This window comes from Furipterus horrens, unplaced genomic scaffold (genome assembly GCF_987537825.1).
Source record: "Furipterus horrens unplaced genomic scaffold, mFurHor1.1.pri manual_scaffold_10, whole genome shotgun sequence".
NCBI classification, from domain to species: domain Eukaryota; kingdom Metazoa; phylum Chordata; class Mammalia; order Chiroptera; family Furipteridae; genus Furipterus; species Furipterus horrens.
Window position 1 is genome coordinate 41,548,408 of NW_028327180.1, and position 20,748 is coordinate 41,569,155.

At 39.2% G+C, this 20,748-nt stretch overlaps 1 protein-coding gene across 1 annotated transcript; it reads left to right on the forward strand.

The window, feature by feature from the left end:
- Window positions 1-5,359: 5,359 nt before the first annotated feature.
- Window positions 5,360-15,476, forward strand: LOC149999776 (uncharacterized). Its single transcript, XM_090290183.1, is given in 7 exon segments — window positions 5,360-5,782; window positions 8,545-8,597; window positions 9,626-9,752; window positions 12,857-13,003; window positions 13,357-13,540; window positions 13,900-15,456; window positions 15,458-15,476. Coding segments are annotated over 6 exon segments (2,082 nt in total). The 5' UTR covers window positions 5,360-5,782; window positions 8,545-8,549.
- The last annotated feature ends 5,272 nt before the right edge of the window (window positions 15,477-20,748 follow it).

Here is a 20,748-nt window from a genome sequence, read left to right on the forward strand (position 1 = left end):
AAAGGGGGCGGGTAATGGAGGACATCTGTAATAGTGTCAGCAATAAAAAAAAAATGTTACTCAGTTGTCCTGATGTAAGCTGATTCCTCTGTACTAGGAAACATGAGTCAGGGCAAGGATGACACTATGTTGTAGACAAATGGTTTCTTACCGTCTTATTCAGTTTGGGCTCCTATAACAAAATACTAAGTAGGCTAGGTGGCTTAAACAGCAGACATCTATTTGTCATAGGTTTGGAGGCTAGAAAGTCCAAGATCAAGGAGCCAGTGTGGTTAGGTTCTGGTGAGATCTCTCTTCCTGATTTGCAAAGGACTGCCTTCTCACTGGATCCTCATATGGTGGTGGTGGTGGTGGTGGGGAGGTCCTCTCTTAACTCTTCTTATAAGGGCACCAATCCAATGATTAGATCATGAGGGCTCCATTCTTATGACCTCAAAACTTACCATCCAACCTCCCAATACCATCATGTTTGGGGGTAGAGCTTTAAGATATGAGTTTTCGAGGACACAACTCAGTCCATAGCACAAATACAGAATTTACCCAGCTTTGCCTGCCCCTTCAAGGTCCTCTCCAATGTAAATTACTCCTGTGTGCACAGTTGGCACACCGACCCCATGGGTTTTGAGTCTGCACCTCTGCTAAGATGGTACACACACATCACCTCAAACATGGCGGTACGTTGTATACATTTGTGTACAGAGCTTTACAGTGAACATTCATACACCATACAGTCCACCTGTTCATACACAGGACTACAAGCACTCGAGGAAAGGACCACTGCACCATTTGTAAATGAAGAGCAACTCAAATGGTGGGAATATGCAAGTGGCCGGAGAGAAGCGCCCATGGCGGGCCAGCCAGAGGGCGCTGGAGGGATACACAGCGCGCAGGTAACGCTCAGTCCTGAGTGATTCAGCAGGTGGAGGTCTGGCTGCTCTGTTACCACAGAGGGCCAGGCCTGATGGATAAAGCTTCCGTATAGTCCACTCCAGGCTCCAGATATTAAATGTAATTAAATGAGAAGTGCACAAAAGTTTGTGGAGCTTGTGGAGTCCTTGTTCTTCATCATTGAGTTTTACTCAACAACATGGCAAGTATGAGTGGTCTTGACCGCCCCTCTCCCCCGCCCCCCAGGAAACCATTCTGTAGCTGAAGCTTTCTACAGTATCGTTAAAAGTACATCTCGCTGTTACAATAAGCCAGCATGGCCGCTGATATTTAGAACCTCAACTTAAGTCAGCATTCCTAGCATCTAAACCATCAAGCTGTTTCAGGATAAATCTCGCAAGGGCTTTGATCATCCAGGTTCCTTAAGCAGGTTACAAACAGTCCTTGGATAGCACTTATATTAGTAAGGATATCATTAAAAGAGAAGCTGAGAAGTGTACAGTGCACTCACACAAAGGGAACGGAAATATTACATCTTCTGGACAAAACCATTATTAATGATGAACTTCAGACATATAATCAACTTCAGAGGGCCCACCAGATTTTCATTTTTTCTAATAACAGTGACAAGCTGCACTAACCCACTATGCCTATGCAATCTCCCTTGTGAGGATATCTTAAAATGGTTAGACAGAGTCTTCCTAAAACCAAAACAAAGTGAGATTAAATTCCAAACATTAATACTATCTTGGTTCTACTGTCCCACTGTCATGTGTTGTGGTCTGAGGGCAATGACCAACTGAGCAGGCCTTCATCAAACAGAGCAAGCTGGATCAAAACCCCTGTGTGCCAACCCCACTCCAAAATGGGTACAGCACGGAGCTCAGTAACTCTCAAAACATTTACTTGAATCAAAGAATTGCCATGGACTTCCAGGTTCCCTTGACATCATAAAAAACTCTATAAACAGAGGCAGTGGAGTTTCTGACTTGAGCACCTGACCCTACCCTACTGTATAAGAGACACAAAATGTGACTCCTTATTAGGTTGAACCCTCATAATGATACGTATTAAAGTTATAAAGGTTTAATATTAAGACAGAACAAAGTAAATCCTATGGGCAACAGGAACTCTTGGGTGTCTCTCCGTAGCCTCAGTTCACCTGAAATCTTGATAGATACCTTCAAACAGATGGATCTGACTACCCAGACATTTGTATAGGCTCTCATTTCATCCCTTCCTGGAAGTGGATGATATACTTGAATAGGTATATTAAATTTTATGGTCAACGTAAGAAATTTTTGTGCTGAATTTTGACTACATACTAATTTTATTTTTTTAATTTTTAAAAAAGATTTTATGTATTTTTTACAGAGAGGTGAAGGGAGGGAGAAAGAGACAGAGAGAAACATTGATATGAGAAAGAAACATTGATTGGTTGCCTGCCGCATGCACCCCAACCAGGAACTGAACCCACAACCTAGGCGTGTGCCCTGACCAGGAATCCAACCAGATGGATAACACCCAACCAACTGAGCCACACTGGTCAGGGCTACATACTAATTTTAGAACTTAACCATAACATGAGAAGCCACCTCCCTAAATACCAACTTGCTTTTAGCTAAATCCCATCCTTTCGTTTATTTATTGGTGGGTGTGGGGTGGGTAAGTAACTATTCAAAATGAAGTCATTGCCTTTATTTTATATACTTGCTTTCCTAATATAGACTAGTTTATTTGAAAACTTTATAAATCACTATGAAGTTCATGTTTTATTCAACAGACATTTAACAAGTACCTACTATGTATGGGATAATACACTGCATGCAGCTTCTGGACCTGGCCTCTGTCCTCAGGGGGGTTTAACTAGTTTGGTAGTATAGGCAATGTATGTTAGACTACCTATTTATTTTTTATCCCTTTTCCCTTTATCCTACAAAATTCTGCACTCACGTTGATAATTTTATGTTTGTCTGAACATGGCTCTTTTATTATGGAGACTCATGTTCTTCAATTCTAGGAAATGTTCCTGTATTGTATCTGATCAATTCCCTCCTATTTGCTCTGGTCTCTTTCTGGATGTCTCAATTACTTGGATATTTGACTTCTTGAATTAGTCATTTAAGTCTTTTAAATCATTTTGAACTTCTGTAATTTCTCCAGCCACTCCCATTAACTCATACTTCATGGGTGGCCCTCCAACTAACCAACTTGTTATTGGCCTGCTCCTCAACATTACTGCCTCACAAACCTAATGTTCCTGAATTCTAAGCCTTTCTATTTTAGTGTTGTCAGAAATTAAATTCCAATATTCTTGTCTTACCCTGGAAGTTTTGTGACCTGAATTCTGTGCATGGCTCAGGAGAGAAATCTCCTCTTTCTTGTACTCACTTCCAGGTATGTGCCACTCCTCTTTCATTTATACTTTCGGTTGTTAAGTTGTCTTCCATCTGCCAAGTATCTTTCAAAATATTTGACACATCGTCTACTTTCCCAATATCATTGACCTCACTGATTTAGACTTATGAAAATTCCTTTACTATCATTTCAGTGGTATCTAAGAAGGTAGTTAAATAAACATGGCAAGCTTAACATGTTTGACCACAAGATAACCTGCCATTTTTCTTACTTAAGTTGCTATTATCTCCCATTTAGATTATCCCAATTGTGTCTTGAATATGTTCCTTTTCCACAGTATCTCATTCAGTCTACCTTTGGGCCTCAGAATGGTACTTCTGAAGCATGATTCTGGCCATTAACTTTCCTGTTTTAAAATTTTGAATCCATATTATGTACACAAATTCATGTATTATCATCAAACTTCATTCAAATTTTTCCTCATAATTTGATCAGAAACTCCTGTCATTCACATACTGTTTTCTAAGGCACTCATGATTTCTCGATTTTTACCCACCACATGTAGGTGCGTGACTAGCTCGTTCTGTGTCTCCGCCCCTCCTAACAGTCTTGATGTGGCTTCTTTTATAAATCCTAGTTGTAGGACTTCTGTTCAGCTAGATTTCAGGTGGTTCTGAATGATGGTTGTTCTGTAGTTTAGTTACAATTTTGATATGGTTGTGGATGGATATGAATACTGTGTTTACCTACACAGTCATCTTGATCAGAAGTCAGAAACAGTTTTAAAAAAAATACTGTATATACTTAGGATGGACCCGGAGATTATTATGCTAAATGAAATAAGCCAATTGGTGAAAGACAAATACCATATGATCTTACTTGTATGTGTAATCCAATGAACAAAATAAAGTAGTGAACAAAATAGAAATGGAGGCTTGGATACATGGAACAGACTGACAGGTGTCAGAGGGAAGAGGGGAGGGAGGGCGGGACTGCATAAAAGAAGGTAAAGGGATTAGCTAAAAAAAATTTTTTTTTCTGTAGACACAGAAAATAGTGTGGTGATGGGCTGAGGGAGGGGGTACTGGGTGGAGGTGGGCAAAGGGGGAAAAATAGGGATAACTGTAATAGTGTAAACAATAAAAATAGTTAAAAAATAAAAGTATAGACTTATTGGGCTATGTAAAAGTAAAGATTTTATACAGATATAATATCATAAACTAAGTTAAAAGAGCAAAGTTATCAATTCAATTTTTGTATAAACATTTAATAACAATAAAAAATTGATAAGATGTTTTCATAAACCAGATTTAAAAGGAACTTCATTAACTTAATAAAGGCCACAACCTACAGCAAATAGCTTGATAATCATTACTGACCAAGACAAGAATGTTTTCTTTTTGACTTTATACCATAGTTTTGAGAGGTACTGCACAAACAAGAAAAAAGGACGTGTTAATATTAGAACAAGAAAAATATATGTACAGAAAATTTTATTTTTATTTTAAGTCCAAAATAACGAATGGACAACTATTAGTGGTCTGCAAGGTTTCCAGGTACACGAACCTCCGTAAGTAATTATCACTATCCTTCGTCTACATGAGCAATTATCAAAGAAGCAATGAAAAGGAACACTAAAGGTCTAATGAAAGGACTGAATGAATGGAAAGGAGATCTCATGGTCTGGTGTAGGTTTAAGCTTCATGTCTTGTTCTCTGGTTCTTTAGGGGCTGAATGGGAGTCCCTAACCCTAACCCCGCCTCTAGCCCTAGTCTACCTCAGTCCCGCCCCTCGACCTGGCCCCACCTTAAGCCCCACTTTCTGAATATTCAACTAAATCCCGCCCCATAGGACTAGTCAGTCAACCAAGCCTCGCCCCACTGACCTGGTCCCGCCCCACCTCGGTCCAACCCCAGCTCCTGCACTAATCCGGTCCCGGGACCCAACATGTCTCTCCTAGGAGGAAACCTCTCCAGGCTGGAAGCAGTCACTGCCCCCGTCCTGTCCCTCCGCCCCTCCTATTCCTATTTTGCAGCTCCTGAGGTCCCACCCCTTTTGCTGGGCGCGGCGCAAAAACCGGAAGCTAAAGTGTGCTTTTGCGCGTGCGCGAGCCGTGGGCACCGTCCTCTCTAGCGTCTGAGGTCAATTTTCACCCGGGTCTGCACCCTACCGGGTTTCGGTCTGGCCTGTCCCAGATCCCGTGCGTTGAAGGTGAAGAGCTCGGTCTTGGGGAGGCCAACGATCCAAAGGTGGCCGCCGGCCGGACCCCGCGCCCGAGGCCTCCCACGCAGCGGCATTTCCTCAGAGCTCTGACCGGCTGCGCTCGTGGCCCACTGAATCGGAAACTCTGGGCTGGGTCCAGCAGTCGCAGTGGGAGCAAAGTAGAGTTGAAAAACCACCCTCGTATTTAATTCACCTCCAAAAGCATCCTTTGCTCTCTTTCCAAAAAGGAAAAGCATCCCTGCCATTCCGGTCACGGAGACGAGAGCCTCACCTCGTTGTCTCTAGGCTGATCTGTGTGGATTTCGCGTGTTCGGTGAGCACGGGCTGACATTTGCCTCAACTACGTCCCCACCTCTTCCCTCCTGGTGCAAGAGATACTATTTAACCTTAATTTTACCCTGCTACATTATATCCAGGTGCATAAAACTGAACTGATTATTAAGTATCTTTGTACTCTTCTCGCCGAACGCAGCTACGTATACATTTTAATCATTTGTAGATTTAAAAAATATAATTCACACATAAACTGATCATCTGCCAGTTTCAGCGTTCTTTTAACCCCCTTGTACCTTGTATTTCATTTCATTTCTTTAGTGCACTTGCCAGGACCTCCATCCAGTTCAATGTCGGATAGCATAGAATTTGTATCCTTGCCTTGTTCTTGATCCCAGAGGGAATTACTTGACCATTAAATAGGATGTTTACTGTAGGTGTTTGTAAATTTTTTTTTTTTCCCTAGTAAAACATGTTCCCTTCTAATTCTGGTGGGTTAAATTGTTATCACCAATGGACGTTACTATAGATCAGTCACTAGTTTGATTCGAAGAGGATGAGTCATATGATATTTTTTCTATTAATGTGGTGGATTATATTAATCAATGATTCCATTTTCAACCACATTTTATTGTTAGGATGAAACGAACTTGGTTTGTGATTATTCATTTCTCAACTGTACTAATATTGCATATTTGTACTAATGTGTATGAGATCTTTTTTTTTTTCTTTTCAAGTTGTACTTTTATGGTCTTGTAAATACTTGGGGAAAGTTTTTTCTGTCCCTGCAATGGAATTTTGAATTTTTTTCCTTATTTAGTGAGCCTTTTGGTAAAACAATTTGTAATTTCTGTTTCCTTTGTGGGTATGTTTTAAACTGCTCATTTTTTTTTTTCTTTAGTGACTGAAAATAATCAAGTGCTGTATTTATTTTAGATCATCGCTGGAAAGTTGTGCTTCTCTCCTGAAATTCCTTCATTATCTGTGCATTTTCTATGGGTTTGTCAACCTCATTAGGTTTTAAAGGACACATTACTAGCTTTTCTGATTCTGTTCATTAGTTTTTTAAAAGTATCATTAATTGTGCCTTGTTTTCACTTTTCTTTCTAACCCTTTATGCTGTTCTTTCCCCGACCTTATAAGTCAGTGGTTAGCCCATTGATACTTATTTTTTCTTCTTTGGGGTTGATGATAGTTATAAGCATATAAATATATATACCACACCAGCTATGGGTTTCCAGTGTTATCTAACGCAGTTATTTTAATTTTCTGCTGCTGTTCTGCCACATGAGTAGTCTTCACTTGCTAAAGATAAATATGTGCATCTCCTTATTCCTATAATATGCTGCATTTTTATATAACATATACCACCACCTGATATTTTATTAATTTACTGCCCTTCCGCAAAAAATTATGAAGACCAGGATTTTTCTGTTTTGTTCAGTGCTGTATCCCCTGTGACTGCATGTAGTAGAATCAGGGGAAATATTACCTAAATGAATATGAAATGAAAGAGCAGGAGGCAGGGGCCTTAAAGGAAGCATCTTTGCTCAAGATATAGTTCTTAGTCAAGAGAAGGAGTGAGAAATAAAATGTTTGAATAGAATACTTCACTTGTCTACTCTGCATAATGCGCCCAACAGGGTTCTAGGCCAGAAACTGGTAATGTTAGGGAGTAAGGGCCTCACTAACAAATAAGTTGTATATGCGTTCAGAAATATACTCATTGGGCATTTAGACTTGAAACATAAAAAGACCTGCATATACACCCTGGCAGAGCAGCTTTCTAATTGGATAATATTGAGTGTGTGGTTAGTTCACTCTTTATAAGGTTTCTCAACTATAAATTAGGTGTAATAATATCTGATTTACGGAGTTTCTATGAAAAATAAATAATTTGCAGAGGTATGGGCATCTCTTTGCGAAGTCATTCTCACATCATGGTTGCTCAATGGAACATGTTATTAATATAGTAAAGAATATCACAATTTTTATTGGCTTTAAAGTACATAATGGATCCACTGCAGTGGAAGAAACAGTTGTTTTCATTATTTGAAATTTGTGCAAAGCACTGTAGATATTACTATCAGGGATGACGCACATTGCTCACTTAAGTATTCTTTTTCAGCTGGTTCTGGACAGGCAAAATTTAACATGAGAAGTGCAGCGTGGCAGTCTTCTCTGCCTCCTGTGTGTGGGATTTAATTAGCTGATGCTCCTCAGAAACCAGGTTTCAGGAACACTACAGCCCATGGGGCAAGGGTCCAGTGATCAAGGTCTGAGCAGTAATGCCTGTTAACCTGCCAAGGGGTGCAGAAGTAAGATATCTTGGGAATGGAACACCCAGAATTCTGGTATATAAGTCAGTGCTTTCTTGGATTTGAAACGGAGTGCATTTTCTTAAGGTTGAGGGTATTGCCTGATGCTTTTTATGCTTTTCATTTTCATGGGCAAATAGACAGCTAAGCTTTTTAGACTTCAGTTACCTTACTTGTAGAATGGGACTCTTAACTTAAAAAAAAAAAAAAAAAAGAAAAAAGATCAACAAGAACCAGAGCATAATTTTCTAGTTCTAGATGAGGTGAGATTGCTCCACCTTCTTACAAGTTCAATGTGTGTTTGCTTGGGTGTCTTGGGCTTATGCATGTGCGTGTATGTGTGTGTATTGAGGGGAGTGGTCACCTTAATGTGCTGCAGCATCCAGGCTCTTATGTGTGCAAATTATGGGGAGACCTAGATTATCATGTTGTCTTTCTCCTGCCTCAGCTGTGACTTCTCAAAACTTTGCCTTTCTTCATGAAGGGAACATGGACAAAGAAAGAAGAGCTACTGAGTTACAGAAAAATGTGACACAGGTAGGTAAGAGCTCATGATTTTCCAAAGAATACTCCCATTTCACCAGTTCATCCATCTAATTGTTTGGAGCAGGGATCAACAACCTGTTTCTAGTTGGGCCACAGAGTAAGCATGCTAGGCTTTGAAGACCAGAGTTTTTATTGAAACTCAACTCAGTCATTGTAGTGTGAAAGCAGCTATAGACATTATATATGGTGTGTGCACATGTTTTACTGTGTTTCTATAAACTTTACTTACACCAACAGGTGGTAGGTTGGATTTAGCCCATGTGCCAAAGTTTGCTGACCCCTGGCCTGGAGTATAAGAAAATATGGACAGCCGGGGGCCTAAGTTGAAAGTTGTGCTTCTGTAGGCTCCTGGGTTTATTTAAAAATGAAAAGCTCCCTTTCCATCAGTGCGTTTTTATTCATTAAAACCTCATCCAGATTAGCCTCAGTCTTTCATGTTGTGCTGCTTGCTATAGTGGGAGAGAAGGAAGCAGGTGAAATTGTTTGTGGAACAAGGAATTGTTGGTCTCAATGTGGAAATTATATAAGTCCTCACTTAACATTATTGATAGGTTCTGCGACTTTAAGCAGAACAGATCATGTAACCAATTTCACCATGGGCTAATCGATACAAATAAGAGTTGAGTTCCCATAGCATCTCATCAACATTATAGCAAAAGTCATTTGAAGACCTGCTGTGATTCATTTTTAGAGCATTTCTCTCATTTTTGCTATGTCTCTGGACTGTTCTGGATCATTACAAGACTGGAATTATTTATCATCAAACTGTGGAGAGATAAATTGAGTGTTTTAGAAGTGTTAAGTCTGGGAGACAGGATTTGATCACGCAGGAAGGATGTGTGGGGAGAAAGGAAGAGATCTGATGGGTGAGTGCCAGTGTCGATGTTAGGAGACCATATAGTGTTTAGAACTTTCTATGAATGGATTCTCATTTCTCATGTATCTTCAGCATTGTTCATCCTCCTGAGCATATTTGGGGAGTTGGTACCTTTCTGAACAGAATATGTGGGGTGTTTCAGGACTCAGTGCTCTTTGAGGATGTTGCTGTGGACTTTAGCCAGGAGGAATGGGCTTTGCTGAATCTTGCTCAGAAGAGCCTCTACAGAGAGGTGATGCTGGAGAACTTCCGGAACCTGGCTTCACTGGGTAAGAATGGCAACATTCTTTTATTTAGTTGTTTAGAAAACAAATCTGACAAATCACCCTATTCCTTATTCTAGGATTCAGGCTGAGAAATTGGAATACATTGGTAAACAAGAGAGATGTGGTCGCTTACCCCAAGCAACTTACTGTCTAGTGGCTTCACCATGAAATAAACACCTGTGTGTTGAACGGACTTTTTATTGTGGTTGGAAACCTCAGGCTTATTGAGTGTTGAAAGTGTGAGCATAGACTTAAGGGGTCACTTAGGGGCACAGGGAGGTTTATGGTTTGGGACCTTTTGAGAATTTTCCTGACATTGAGGCCATTTACCCAAAGACCATCAGGAACACACCTAAAATTAAACAGGTTGGGTTTATTATTCAATGCAGTGAGGGAGTCGTGGGTGTCACAGTAAGAGGGGGTTAGAGAGTACCTAGTACTGGATTTGAACTTCGGTTGAGTGATTTGAGGGTTGATCTATAGAAGCAGGCTGTATTAGTTTCTTAGGCTTTTTGTAACAAAGAACTACAAACTGGGTGACGAAAAACAAAAGAAGTGTATTTCACACTATGAAGCTGGAAGTCCAAAATCAAGGTGTCAACAGGGCCATGCTCCTTCTGAAGGCTCTAGGGGAAAAAATCCTGCCTGTCTCTTTCTGGCTTCTGGCAGTAGCCAGCAGTCCTTGATATTCTTTTCTTTTTCTTTTTTTTTAAAGATTTAATTAATTTATTTTTAGAGAGAGGGGAAGGGAGGGAGAAAGAAAGGGAGAGAAACATCAATGTGTGGTTGACTCTTGCACACCCCCAGCTGGGGACCCAGCCTGCAACCCAGGCATGTGCCCTGATTTGGGATCGAACCGGCAACCCTTTGGTTCACAGGCCAGCACTCAATCCACTGAGCCACACCAGTCAGGACAATCCTTGATATTCTTGACTTGTAGATGTGTTGCTCTAATCTTGGCCTCCATCTTCACATAGACTTCTGTCTGAGTCTCTCCCTCTGTATCAGGACACTTGTCATTGGATTTAGGGCTCACCCTAATCGAGCACAATTTCAGTTTAACCCGATTACATCTGGAATGACCCTATTTCCAAATAAGGCAGCATTCTGAGGTTCTAGGTGGACATGAAAATTTTTAAATAATATATTTATTTATTTTTAGAGAAGTTTTAGATTTACAACAAAATGGAATGAGAGTTATGGAGATTTCCTATATACGCTTTACCTCACATGTGCACAGCCTCCTCTGCTGTCAACATCCCCACCACAGTCGTATGTTTGTTATGATTGATGAGCCTACACTGACACATCATCATCACCCAAAGTTCAGAGTTTACATTAGGCTTCACTCTTGCTGTTGAACCTTCTGTGGTTTGGACAAATATGTAATGACATATATCCACTGTTACAATGTTATACAGAGTAGTTTTATTGTCTTAAAGATTGTCTTTGCCATACTGATTCATCCCTCCTTCCTTTCTAATCCCTGGCAACTGTTGACCTTTTTACTGTGTCTGTTGTTTTCTCTTTTTGAGAATGTCATGTAGTTGGAATCATACAATATGTATTTCACATTGGCTTCATTCACTTAGTCACATGCATTTTTAATTCTTCCCTGTCTTTTCATGGCTTGATTGCTCATTTCTTTTTAGCACTGAATATAATATTCCATTGTGTGGATGTAATACAGTCTACTTACCCATTCACCTACAGAAGGACATCTTTACTGATGATGAATAAATCTGCTATAAATGTCTTTGCAAGTTTTGTGTGGACACGTTTTCACCTTTGGATAAATTCCAAAGAGCACGATGTCTGATCATATGGGAACTGTATGTTTAGTTCTATTAAAAACCTCCAGCCTGTCTTCCAATGTGGCTGTACCATTCTGCATTCCCACCAGCAATGAATGAGTTTTTCTGTAGTTCCACATGCTAATCAGCATTTGGTGTTGTCAGTGTTCCAGATTTTGGCCATTCTCATACACGTGCAGTGGTATCTCATTATTTTAATTTACATTTCCCTGACGACATATGATGTGTAGCATCTTTTCATATGCTTATTTACCATTTGTGTATCTTTTCTGGTGAGGTGTCTGTTAAGGTCTTTGACCCATTTTTTAATTTTTTAATTATTTTTATTTTGAGTTTTAAGAGTTCTTTTGGATAACAGTTCTTTATCAGATATGTCTTTAGCAAATATTTTCTCACAGTCTGTGGCTTGTCTTCTTGTTCTCTTGACATTGTCTTTTGCAGAGCGAAAATTTCTAATTTTAATGAAGTCCAGCTTATCAATTCTTCCTTTTGTAGATCATGCCTTCGGTGTTGTATCTAACAAGTCATTGCCAAACTCAAAGTCATCTAGATTTTTCTCCTGTTACCTTTTAAGAGTTTTATAGTTTTGCATTTTAAATTTAGGTCTATAATCAATTTTTGTGAAAAGTGTAAGGTCTGTGTCTAGATTCATTTCTTGGATGTCAATGTCTAGTTCCAGTCTTTGTTAAAAGACTATTTTTTTCCTCCATTGTGTTGCCTTTGCTCCTTTGTGAAAGATCAGTTGACAGCTTATGTGGATCTGTTTCTGGACTCTTTGTTCTTTTTCATTGATCTATTTGGACATGTAGTTTTGAGGGTCACTGTTCAACCCAGTTGGATTGGACCCAGCTGGTAGATTGAGGGAAAGTTGGGGAAATTCTATTACGCGGTATTTTGTGGGTGGCCTAGTGACTTTCCTTTTTGCCCATCCTTAGACTAAATTACGAAGTGGCCCTGTTTCATTTTACTATGATCTCAGAGTAACTTTGTCTAAGATTGGTATCCTGTGAGATTATGTTCAGCAGGAGAACAAAATGTCCTGGCTGTAAGTATCAGACCAACTTCTAGTAATATTGAGGATTAGATATGAATGTCAGATCAGTTCTAGACATCAAAGGCTATGTTGCAAGTCCCCCCTTCCCCCTTAAAAGTTTTTTTGAGAAACATTTTGTTGCAATTCAATTCACACTTGCCCCATTGTTATAGAAGACCAAAGTTCTGGCCTTGTCTCATGGAAATGTTTATGGTTCCTCATTGTTTTCCTTCATGTGATATGCCTTTCTGCATGGACAGGGTATTCGCTACACACACCCTGTCTGATCTTCCAGTGGAAACAGGAGGAGGACCTGGAGAAAACAACTGGAGGACCCATCCGGGGGGAGCACCAGGAAGGCAAGAATTCTGGGGAGAAACTGTCCTAGTTGAGGGATATCACATTTGGTAAAATCAAATAAAAGCAAGATGAAACTTTTGTTTGAGAGGCCGATTTTCCACAGATACCATCAATTACTGTTTCAACTTTTTATTAGTCCTCTCACATTTTCCTTGTTTTGGGAAAGACTTTCCATATTTCCTCTTTGTAAGTTATATTTGGTCATGTACATTTTATCCATCTCCTTTTTGCTTTGTTCTCCTGATAATAGCATGTTCATGTTACCATCAGTCTCAGTCCTCATGGAATTTTTTCTTAGTCAGTTGCTTACCATTTTGACCCTTGTGGTTATCACCAAGGTCTTGACATAGTCACTGTGCCACAAGCCCTTTGCTCATAGTGTCTTTACGTTTTGTTTCAGGTTTTGAGACTCACCTTAAAAGTAATGAATCAGTCACTTCGCAAGATATTTATGGAGAAAAAATATCTGATGAACAGGAAATAGTAAGATTCAAAAGGAATGATTCCTGGTCGTCCATTTTATACAAAAACTGGGAATACCATGGTGTTAATGATAAGAACAAAAACCACAAGAGACATTTGAGGTGAGTGCCATTCATATAAAAGAAACTAGTGCCTCAGAAGAAAATCTTAAAATGTCACAAAATTAAAAAAAATGTTTATAAAACTTGGTCAGAAATTGTGATTTCATAAAGAATTTTCACAAGATTTTTCTCCCAAAGTGGTACTGAGATCCTCAATGTTTGACATAATTCAAATATAAACAATTATGAGAAAAATCCCGTAAGTCAAAAATTCAGTGATAAATATTGGCTAATATATTATTATAGAGACCTTTGTGAGAACTTTCAGCTTATAACCTGACAGGGCCAAAAATGGACATAGTTACAGAAAATGATAAAAATGTATTTATTTCTAATAATGTGCTTTTTATTTTTAAAAGAAGTCATGTAGTGGATAACATCTATGGATGTAACGAAGAAAATCAGTGTGGACAAACCGTCAACCAAGTTTCAAATCTTAATATACTCGAGAGAACTACTGAGGTAAAATCTTATGAATGCCACGAATGTAAAAAAGTCTTCATAGATCATTTATCTCTTAGGAATCACATAAGCTCTCACACTGGAAGCAAACCCTATCAGTGTAAGGAATGCGGGAAAGCTTTTCATTTTCTTGCTTGTTTCAAGAAGCATATGAAAACTCCCACTGAAGAGAAACCATATGAATGTAAGGACTGTACCAAAGCCTTCAGTTGCTCTTCATTCTTTAGGGCGCATATGAAGATTCACACTGGAAAGACAAACTACGAATGTAAGGAATGTGGAAAAACCTTCAGCTGTTCTTCATCCCTCACGGAACACAAGAGAATTCATAGTGGAGATAAGCCATACGAATGTAAGGAATGTGGGAAGGCCTTCAGTTGCTCCTCCTCACTCTCCAAACACAAAAGAATTCATAGTGGAGATAAGCCATATGAATGTAAGGAATGTGGGAAGGCCTTTAGTTCTTCCTCTCACCTTATAATCCATATAAGAATTCATACTGGAGAGAAGCCTTATGAATGTAAAGAGTGTGGCAAGGCCTTCAGTGAGTCCTCAAAACTCACGGTACATGTCAGAACACACACAGGAGAGAAGCCCTATAAGTGCAAGGAATGTGGAAAGGCCTACAATTGTCCCTCTTCCTTAAGTATCCACATGAGAAAACACACTGGGGAGAAACCCTATGAGTGTCTGGAATGTGGAAAAGCCTTCTATCTTCTCACTTCCCTTAATACGCATGTGAAAAACCAAAGTAGAGAGAAACCCTATGAATGTAAGGAATGTGGAAAAGCCTTTAGCTGTCCCTCATCCTTTAGAGCACATGTGAGAGATCACACTGGAAAGGTACAATATGAATGTAAAGAATGTGGGAAGGCCTTTAGCCGTTCCTCGTCCCTCACGGAACACCTGAGAACTCACAGTGGCGAGAAGCCATATGAATGTAAGGAGTGTGGGAAAGCCTTCATTAGTTCCTCCCACCTTACAGTGCACGTAAGAACTCACACTGGGGAGAAACCTTATGAATGTAAGAAATGTGCGAAAGCCTTTATTTATCCTTCAGCGCTTCGGATTCACATGAGAACGCACACTGGGGAGAAACCCTATGAATGTAAGGAGTGTGGGAAGGCCTTTCGCCATTCGTCATACCTGACTGTACATGCCCGAATGCACACTGGAGAGAAGCCGTTTGACTGTCTGGAATGTGGGAAAGCCTTCAGTTGTCCCTCATCCTTTCGGAGACATGTAAGAAGCCACACCGGAGAGAAGCCCTATGAATGTGAGGACTGTGGGAAAGCCTTTGTTTGTCCTGCGTACTTTCGAAGACATGTGAAAACTCACACTAGAGAAAACATGTAAATGTAAGGAATGGGGGAATGTCTGCAAGGTTTTTCAAATCTTATGCAACATGTGAGATCTCACACTGTGGAGACATCCTATGACTGCAAGAAAGTGGGAAATTGTTGCTCATCTGTGAAGACATTTGAGAACTCACAACTGAGAGGAACCCTCTGTATGTAAACCATGTGGTAATGCCTTCACAATACCACTTCTAAGACAAAATCATAAGAAATAAGTGTACAAGAAAATTCACACTAGAAGCAAAGAACAGTGCATCACGCTTAAAGTGGAATATTGACTCATGGTCTGGTTTTTATTTTCTGATATAAATTTTTAAGGTGATAAATTTCCTTCTAATTCCTTTTATTTTTATTATCATTATTGTTATTATTTTTGCATCATCTAATCTGTGGAGAGCCTGTATAAAACAAAATGGTGGGGGAAGTGTAACTTTCTTGGACCCCCAGTTTGCAGATAGCAAATTGTGGGACTTTTTCTTTTTTTTTAAAGTATATTTTATTGATTATGTTGTTACAGTAGTCTCAATTTTTTCCCCTTTGCTCCCTTCCACCCAGTACTCACCTTCCTTCCAGCAATCCCACTCCTTTTAGTTCATGTCCATGAGTTGTGCATATAAGTTCTTTGGCTTCATCCTTTCCTATATTATTATTAACTTCCCCCTGTCTACTTTGTACCTATTAGTTTTGCTTCTTAATCCCTGCACCATTTCCCCATTTCTCCCCCTTCCCCCTCCCAGCTGATAACCCTCCAAATGATCCTCATACCTATGATTCTGTTACTATTCTGGTTTGCTTAGTTGGATTTTGTTTTTATTTTTTAGATTCAGTTGTTGATAGTTGTGACTTTGTTGTCATTTTAATGTTCAGAAATTTTATCTTTTTATTAAGTAAATCCCTTTGACATTTCATACAATAATAGCTGGGTGATGATGAACTCCTTTAGTTTTACTTTGTCTGGGAAGCACTTTATCTGCCCTTCCATTCTAAATGATAGCTTTGCTGGATAGAATAATCTTGGTTGTAAGTCTTTGCTTTTCATCACTTTGAATACTTCTTGTCAGTCCCTTCTTGCCTGCAGAGTTTCTTTTGAGAAATCAGCTGATAGTCTTATAGGCACCCCTTTGTATATAACTCTCTCCTTTTCTCTTGCTGCTTTTAAGATTCTCTCTTTATCTTTAACCTTTGGCATTTCAATTATGATGTGTCTTGGTGTGGTCCTTTTTTGGGTCTAGCTTGTTTGGAACTCTCTGTGCTTCCTGGACTTGTATGTGTATTTCCTTCACCAAATTTGGTGAGTAGTCCTTCATTATTTTCTCACATAAGTTTTCAATTTCTTGTTCTACCTATTCTCCTTCTGACACCCCTCTGGTTCGGATTTTGGCACATTTAAAGTTGTCCCTGAGGTTCCTAAGCCTCTCCTCATTTTTTACAATTTGTGTTTCCTCATTCTGTACTGGTTGACTGTTATTTTTCTTCCTTATGTTCCAAATCATTGATTTGAATCCTGGTTTCCTTCCCTTTGCCATTGGTTTTGTGTGGGTTTTCCTTCATTTCATTTAGCATAGCCTTCACTTCTTCCCTTATGCACCTTTCGTATTTAAGCATATCTGTCAAGCCTGTGAGCATCTTTATCAGCAGTGTTTTGAACTCTTCATCTGTTAGGTTTGCTATCTCCTCATTTGTTAGGTTGGCTATCTCCTCGTTGCTTAGTTCTCCCACTGGAACCTTGATCTGTTCCCCCTTTTGGGCCATACTTCTCTGTCTCCTCATCTTGACAGGCTCCTGTGTTTGTTTGCCTTTGTGTCTTAGGTAGCGCTGTCACTCTTGTTACGTTGTAAGGGGCGGAGCCTTAGGTATTCATCAGTACAGGGCGACCTCTTTCACCACGTTATGGTGCTGTGTGTAGGGGAGGGTTCTGAGAGGGAACAATGAGTTTTGCTCAGCACTCGCCCCTTTTCCAGGCACATGTCCCACTTTGTATGCAACTGGTACCTCTAGTTGTTTCCCTGGCTGTTGTTCCCAGAGTAGGTTGGTCTGTGGATGTTCTAGGAACCTGGGGGCCCTTTAAACAAGCAGACTCTGCTGAGAGACCAGCAGTTTTTTCCTCCGCCCCAACTCCCACTGGTTTGCACAGTCAGAAGCAATGAGGCTGTATTTTCCCTGGCACTGAGACCATGAGCTGCATGGTCTGGTCTGGTTCTGGGAGTGCTCCCCAGGTGTCCTTCCTGACTTTTTAAAATGTGTGACCGTGCTTTCTGCTGGGCTGCCGCTGTCGCCGCTGCTGCCACCACCACACCTCATCCTCTCTGCCCCGGCTCCGCCCCTCCTACCTGTCTGGATGAGTATTTCTTTTTTATATCTTTGTTTGTTGGACTTCCATGCAGCTCAATTTTCTAGAACTTCTGGTTGTCTCTAGTTTTGAGGTAGTTGTATTCCTTCTTAGTTGTGGAGGGAAATGCAGCATGTCTGTCCCCTCTTAGCTCTAATATGTTTTATTCTGAGGTGCTTTTACAGTATTTTGGTTCAGATGTAATTGTTATTTCCATGACTAAGTCTTGGAGTGTATTTTTTCATTTACAGGCAGGAGTGGTACTTTTTTTATTAGTTTCTAGTTAACTCATTGCTAAGTGTGCAGTGATTATGATATGGACACTTTGGTATTTATTATTTATTTGATAATTTGTAATTGATTTTATGAGAGACGAAGGGAAACAGAGAGAAACATCAATTTGTTGATCCATTTATTTATGCATTCAATGGTTGATTCTTGTATGTGTCCTGACCGGGGATCAAGCCTGCAACCTTGGCATATAAGGACAATGCTCTAACCAACTGAGCTACCTGGCCAGGGCCCTTTTTTCTAATTTTCTTTTATAATTGGTAATTTTGTCTCTATTCTAGCATAGCAGATACTGGAAATTGCCTACTCAATATCTGCCTCCCACCTTTTTTACTAAGAGAAACTACCATTTTTGAGGTTAATCAGTTTTTACTATTCAAATTTTTTCTGTCTAATAAGTAATTTCAGCAGAAATTAGGAAGTGTGAAGGTCTTAAAAGAAGTGTCTCACCTGATTACGTTGCTTCTGTATTTCACTCTTTGTTCTTGCTCATGGCTGGGAATTGGATCCAAGGTTTTGAGAGTAAAAGGAGACCTTGTCACAAGAAAGTTAGAAGTCAAATTGGGTGGGCTGGCTTCTGTGTGTTAATTTGGGCATGGCTGGCCTCCCTTTCCCAGAATCACTTCCTTATGCAGTGCCAGGTTAGAGTTGTTTAAAATAGAGTTTCTATGTCAATTGGAAGGCAGAGAATAGAATCTCTTATTTTTAGTTTAGTGAGGCCATGAGACAGGGAGACAGATGCATAGTGCGTGGTGGGCTCTAGTCTCCGGCTCATTTTCCTGATTATTGGCCCCAGCAATTAATATTGGCTCAAACTGAACATTCAGTGCTTGACTTACCTTTCCTTAAAAGTAGCAGTTCCAAGACATCTCTCTAAGTTTCTCCATAGGGGGTCATTCCATTTTAGCGGAGGAAGATTTATATTTGACCCCTTCGAACAAGGAAGATTTTACCACTTCTTTTTTTTTTTTTTTTTTTAACTGAGAAGATGACAGTTATTTGATTTGTGCTTCAAGGGCATTAGCCACACTTTATCCTTCCATTATATTTTCTCCTTATCTCTAATAATATATTTCTGTGCCACATGTGACATTTCAGTCAACAACAGGTGGCATATTTGATGGTGGTCCCATAAGATTATAATGGAGTGGAAAAATTTCTGTCGCCTATACATTTTGTGATCTTTGCACAGTGATGAAATTGCCTAAGGATGTGTTTCTCAGAATGTATCCCAGTTGTTGAGTGGCGCAGCACTGTACACCTGTGCCGCTTTCCCTTAATCCCTTTTTTATTGTTTTATTAAGGCATTTATACACTAATGTGCATGAAGTGTGCTAATCTGATGTGTACAGCCTGATGAAATTTCACAGAATGTTTACATTTCCAGGACTCCTGAAAGTTCACTCATCTACCTTCTCAATAATTGCTGCACAGAGACATGCACAATTTTTACTTTTATTACATTTTATTAAGATTGCTTGTTCTTAATCTTTATATAAATGTTAAAATACAATATGTACAGTTACGTGTTTGGCTTTTTTTGTCAGCATAATGTCCGTTTGCTTTTTAATTGCTCTTTGGCAGACTAACACTTATTTCTCTTGGTAAATGCTTTATACATGGGAATATGATTAGTGAATCAAAGGGTAGATTTCCTGCTTAGTTTTGGTAGGTATTCTACTTTTTCAAAAAGGTTGATCCCACCTATAATCCTAAAAGCAATACCTGAAAATTCCAATTATTCCACATACCTGGTTAGCAAGTTCTAATTTTAGCCATTCAACAGAAGATGTGGTAGTATCTTGTTTTTGGTTTTAATTTGTATTTACTTGACAGGTAATGATGTGAGTACTTTTTTTGTGCTTGTTAGATATTTGGATATCTTTTATGAGGGCATCTATTAAAACATTTCACCACTTTTTTTTAAATGTGAAGAGTTTCAATCTGCTTATTTGTCCTTTATTGTATGTATGTGTATCTCTATAGTTATATGCTTATATATACCATGTATTATATATTATATATATGTTATAACATGTATATTATATATACGTATGTTACAGAAAACTTTTTCCAGTCTCTGGCTTGTCTTTTCACTTTTTTCATTTTGTTAGCTATAAAGGAAATTTATTGTTTTGATTACTGGCAAGCCCTTGGGTATACCTGACTCCAGGCATGGCTGAATCATGGGGCTAAAATAATATTATCTGGATGAATTCTGTTTCAATGTCTTGGCTGTGCATCTTCTTGCATTAGCTATTCTCCTTGACAGGCTCTCTCTTCACAGTGGACTCCAGACGATTCAAACTGCTTTCTTTCCTGGTTGAATTCTCAGGGAGAAGAGAGTGATGGTCTTTTGGGACAATTCCAATATGATTATGACAATTTAATCTGATTGGCTCACTTGCCCACTGTTTTCCCCAGGAATGTAATACTCTGCTCCCACTTTCATCCAGAAACCAGAGTAGAGTCTATACTTGCCTTCTCTATTCACCTTTGTTTGTGTATTAATTTTAGAATCTCCTTATCAATTTTACAAATAAACCTGGGACTGTGCTTGGAATTGCATTGATTTTATAGAATAACCTGAATCAAATTGACACCTTTACAATATTGAGTCTTCCAACGGATGAACATAATGTAACTGTACATTTACCTAGGTTGTCTTTAATTTCTTTTAATAGTGTTTTGTAGTTTTAATTGTAGAGGTATTGAATACCTTTTTAAAATTTATTTCTAGATATGTAGTATGTTCTGCTTTGTAAATA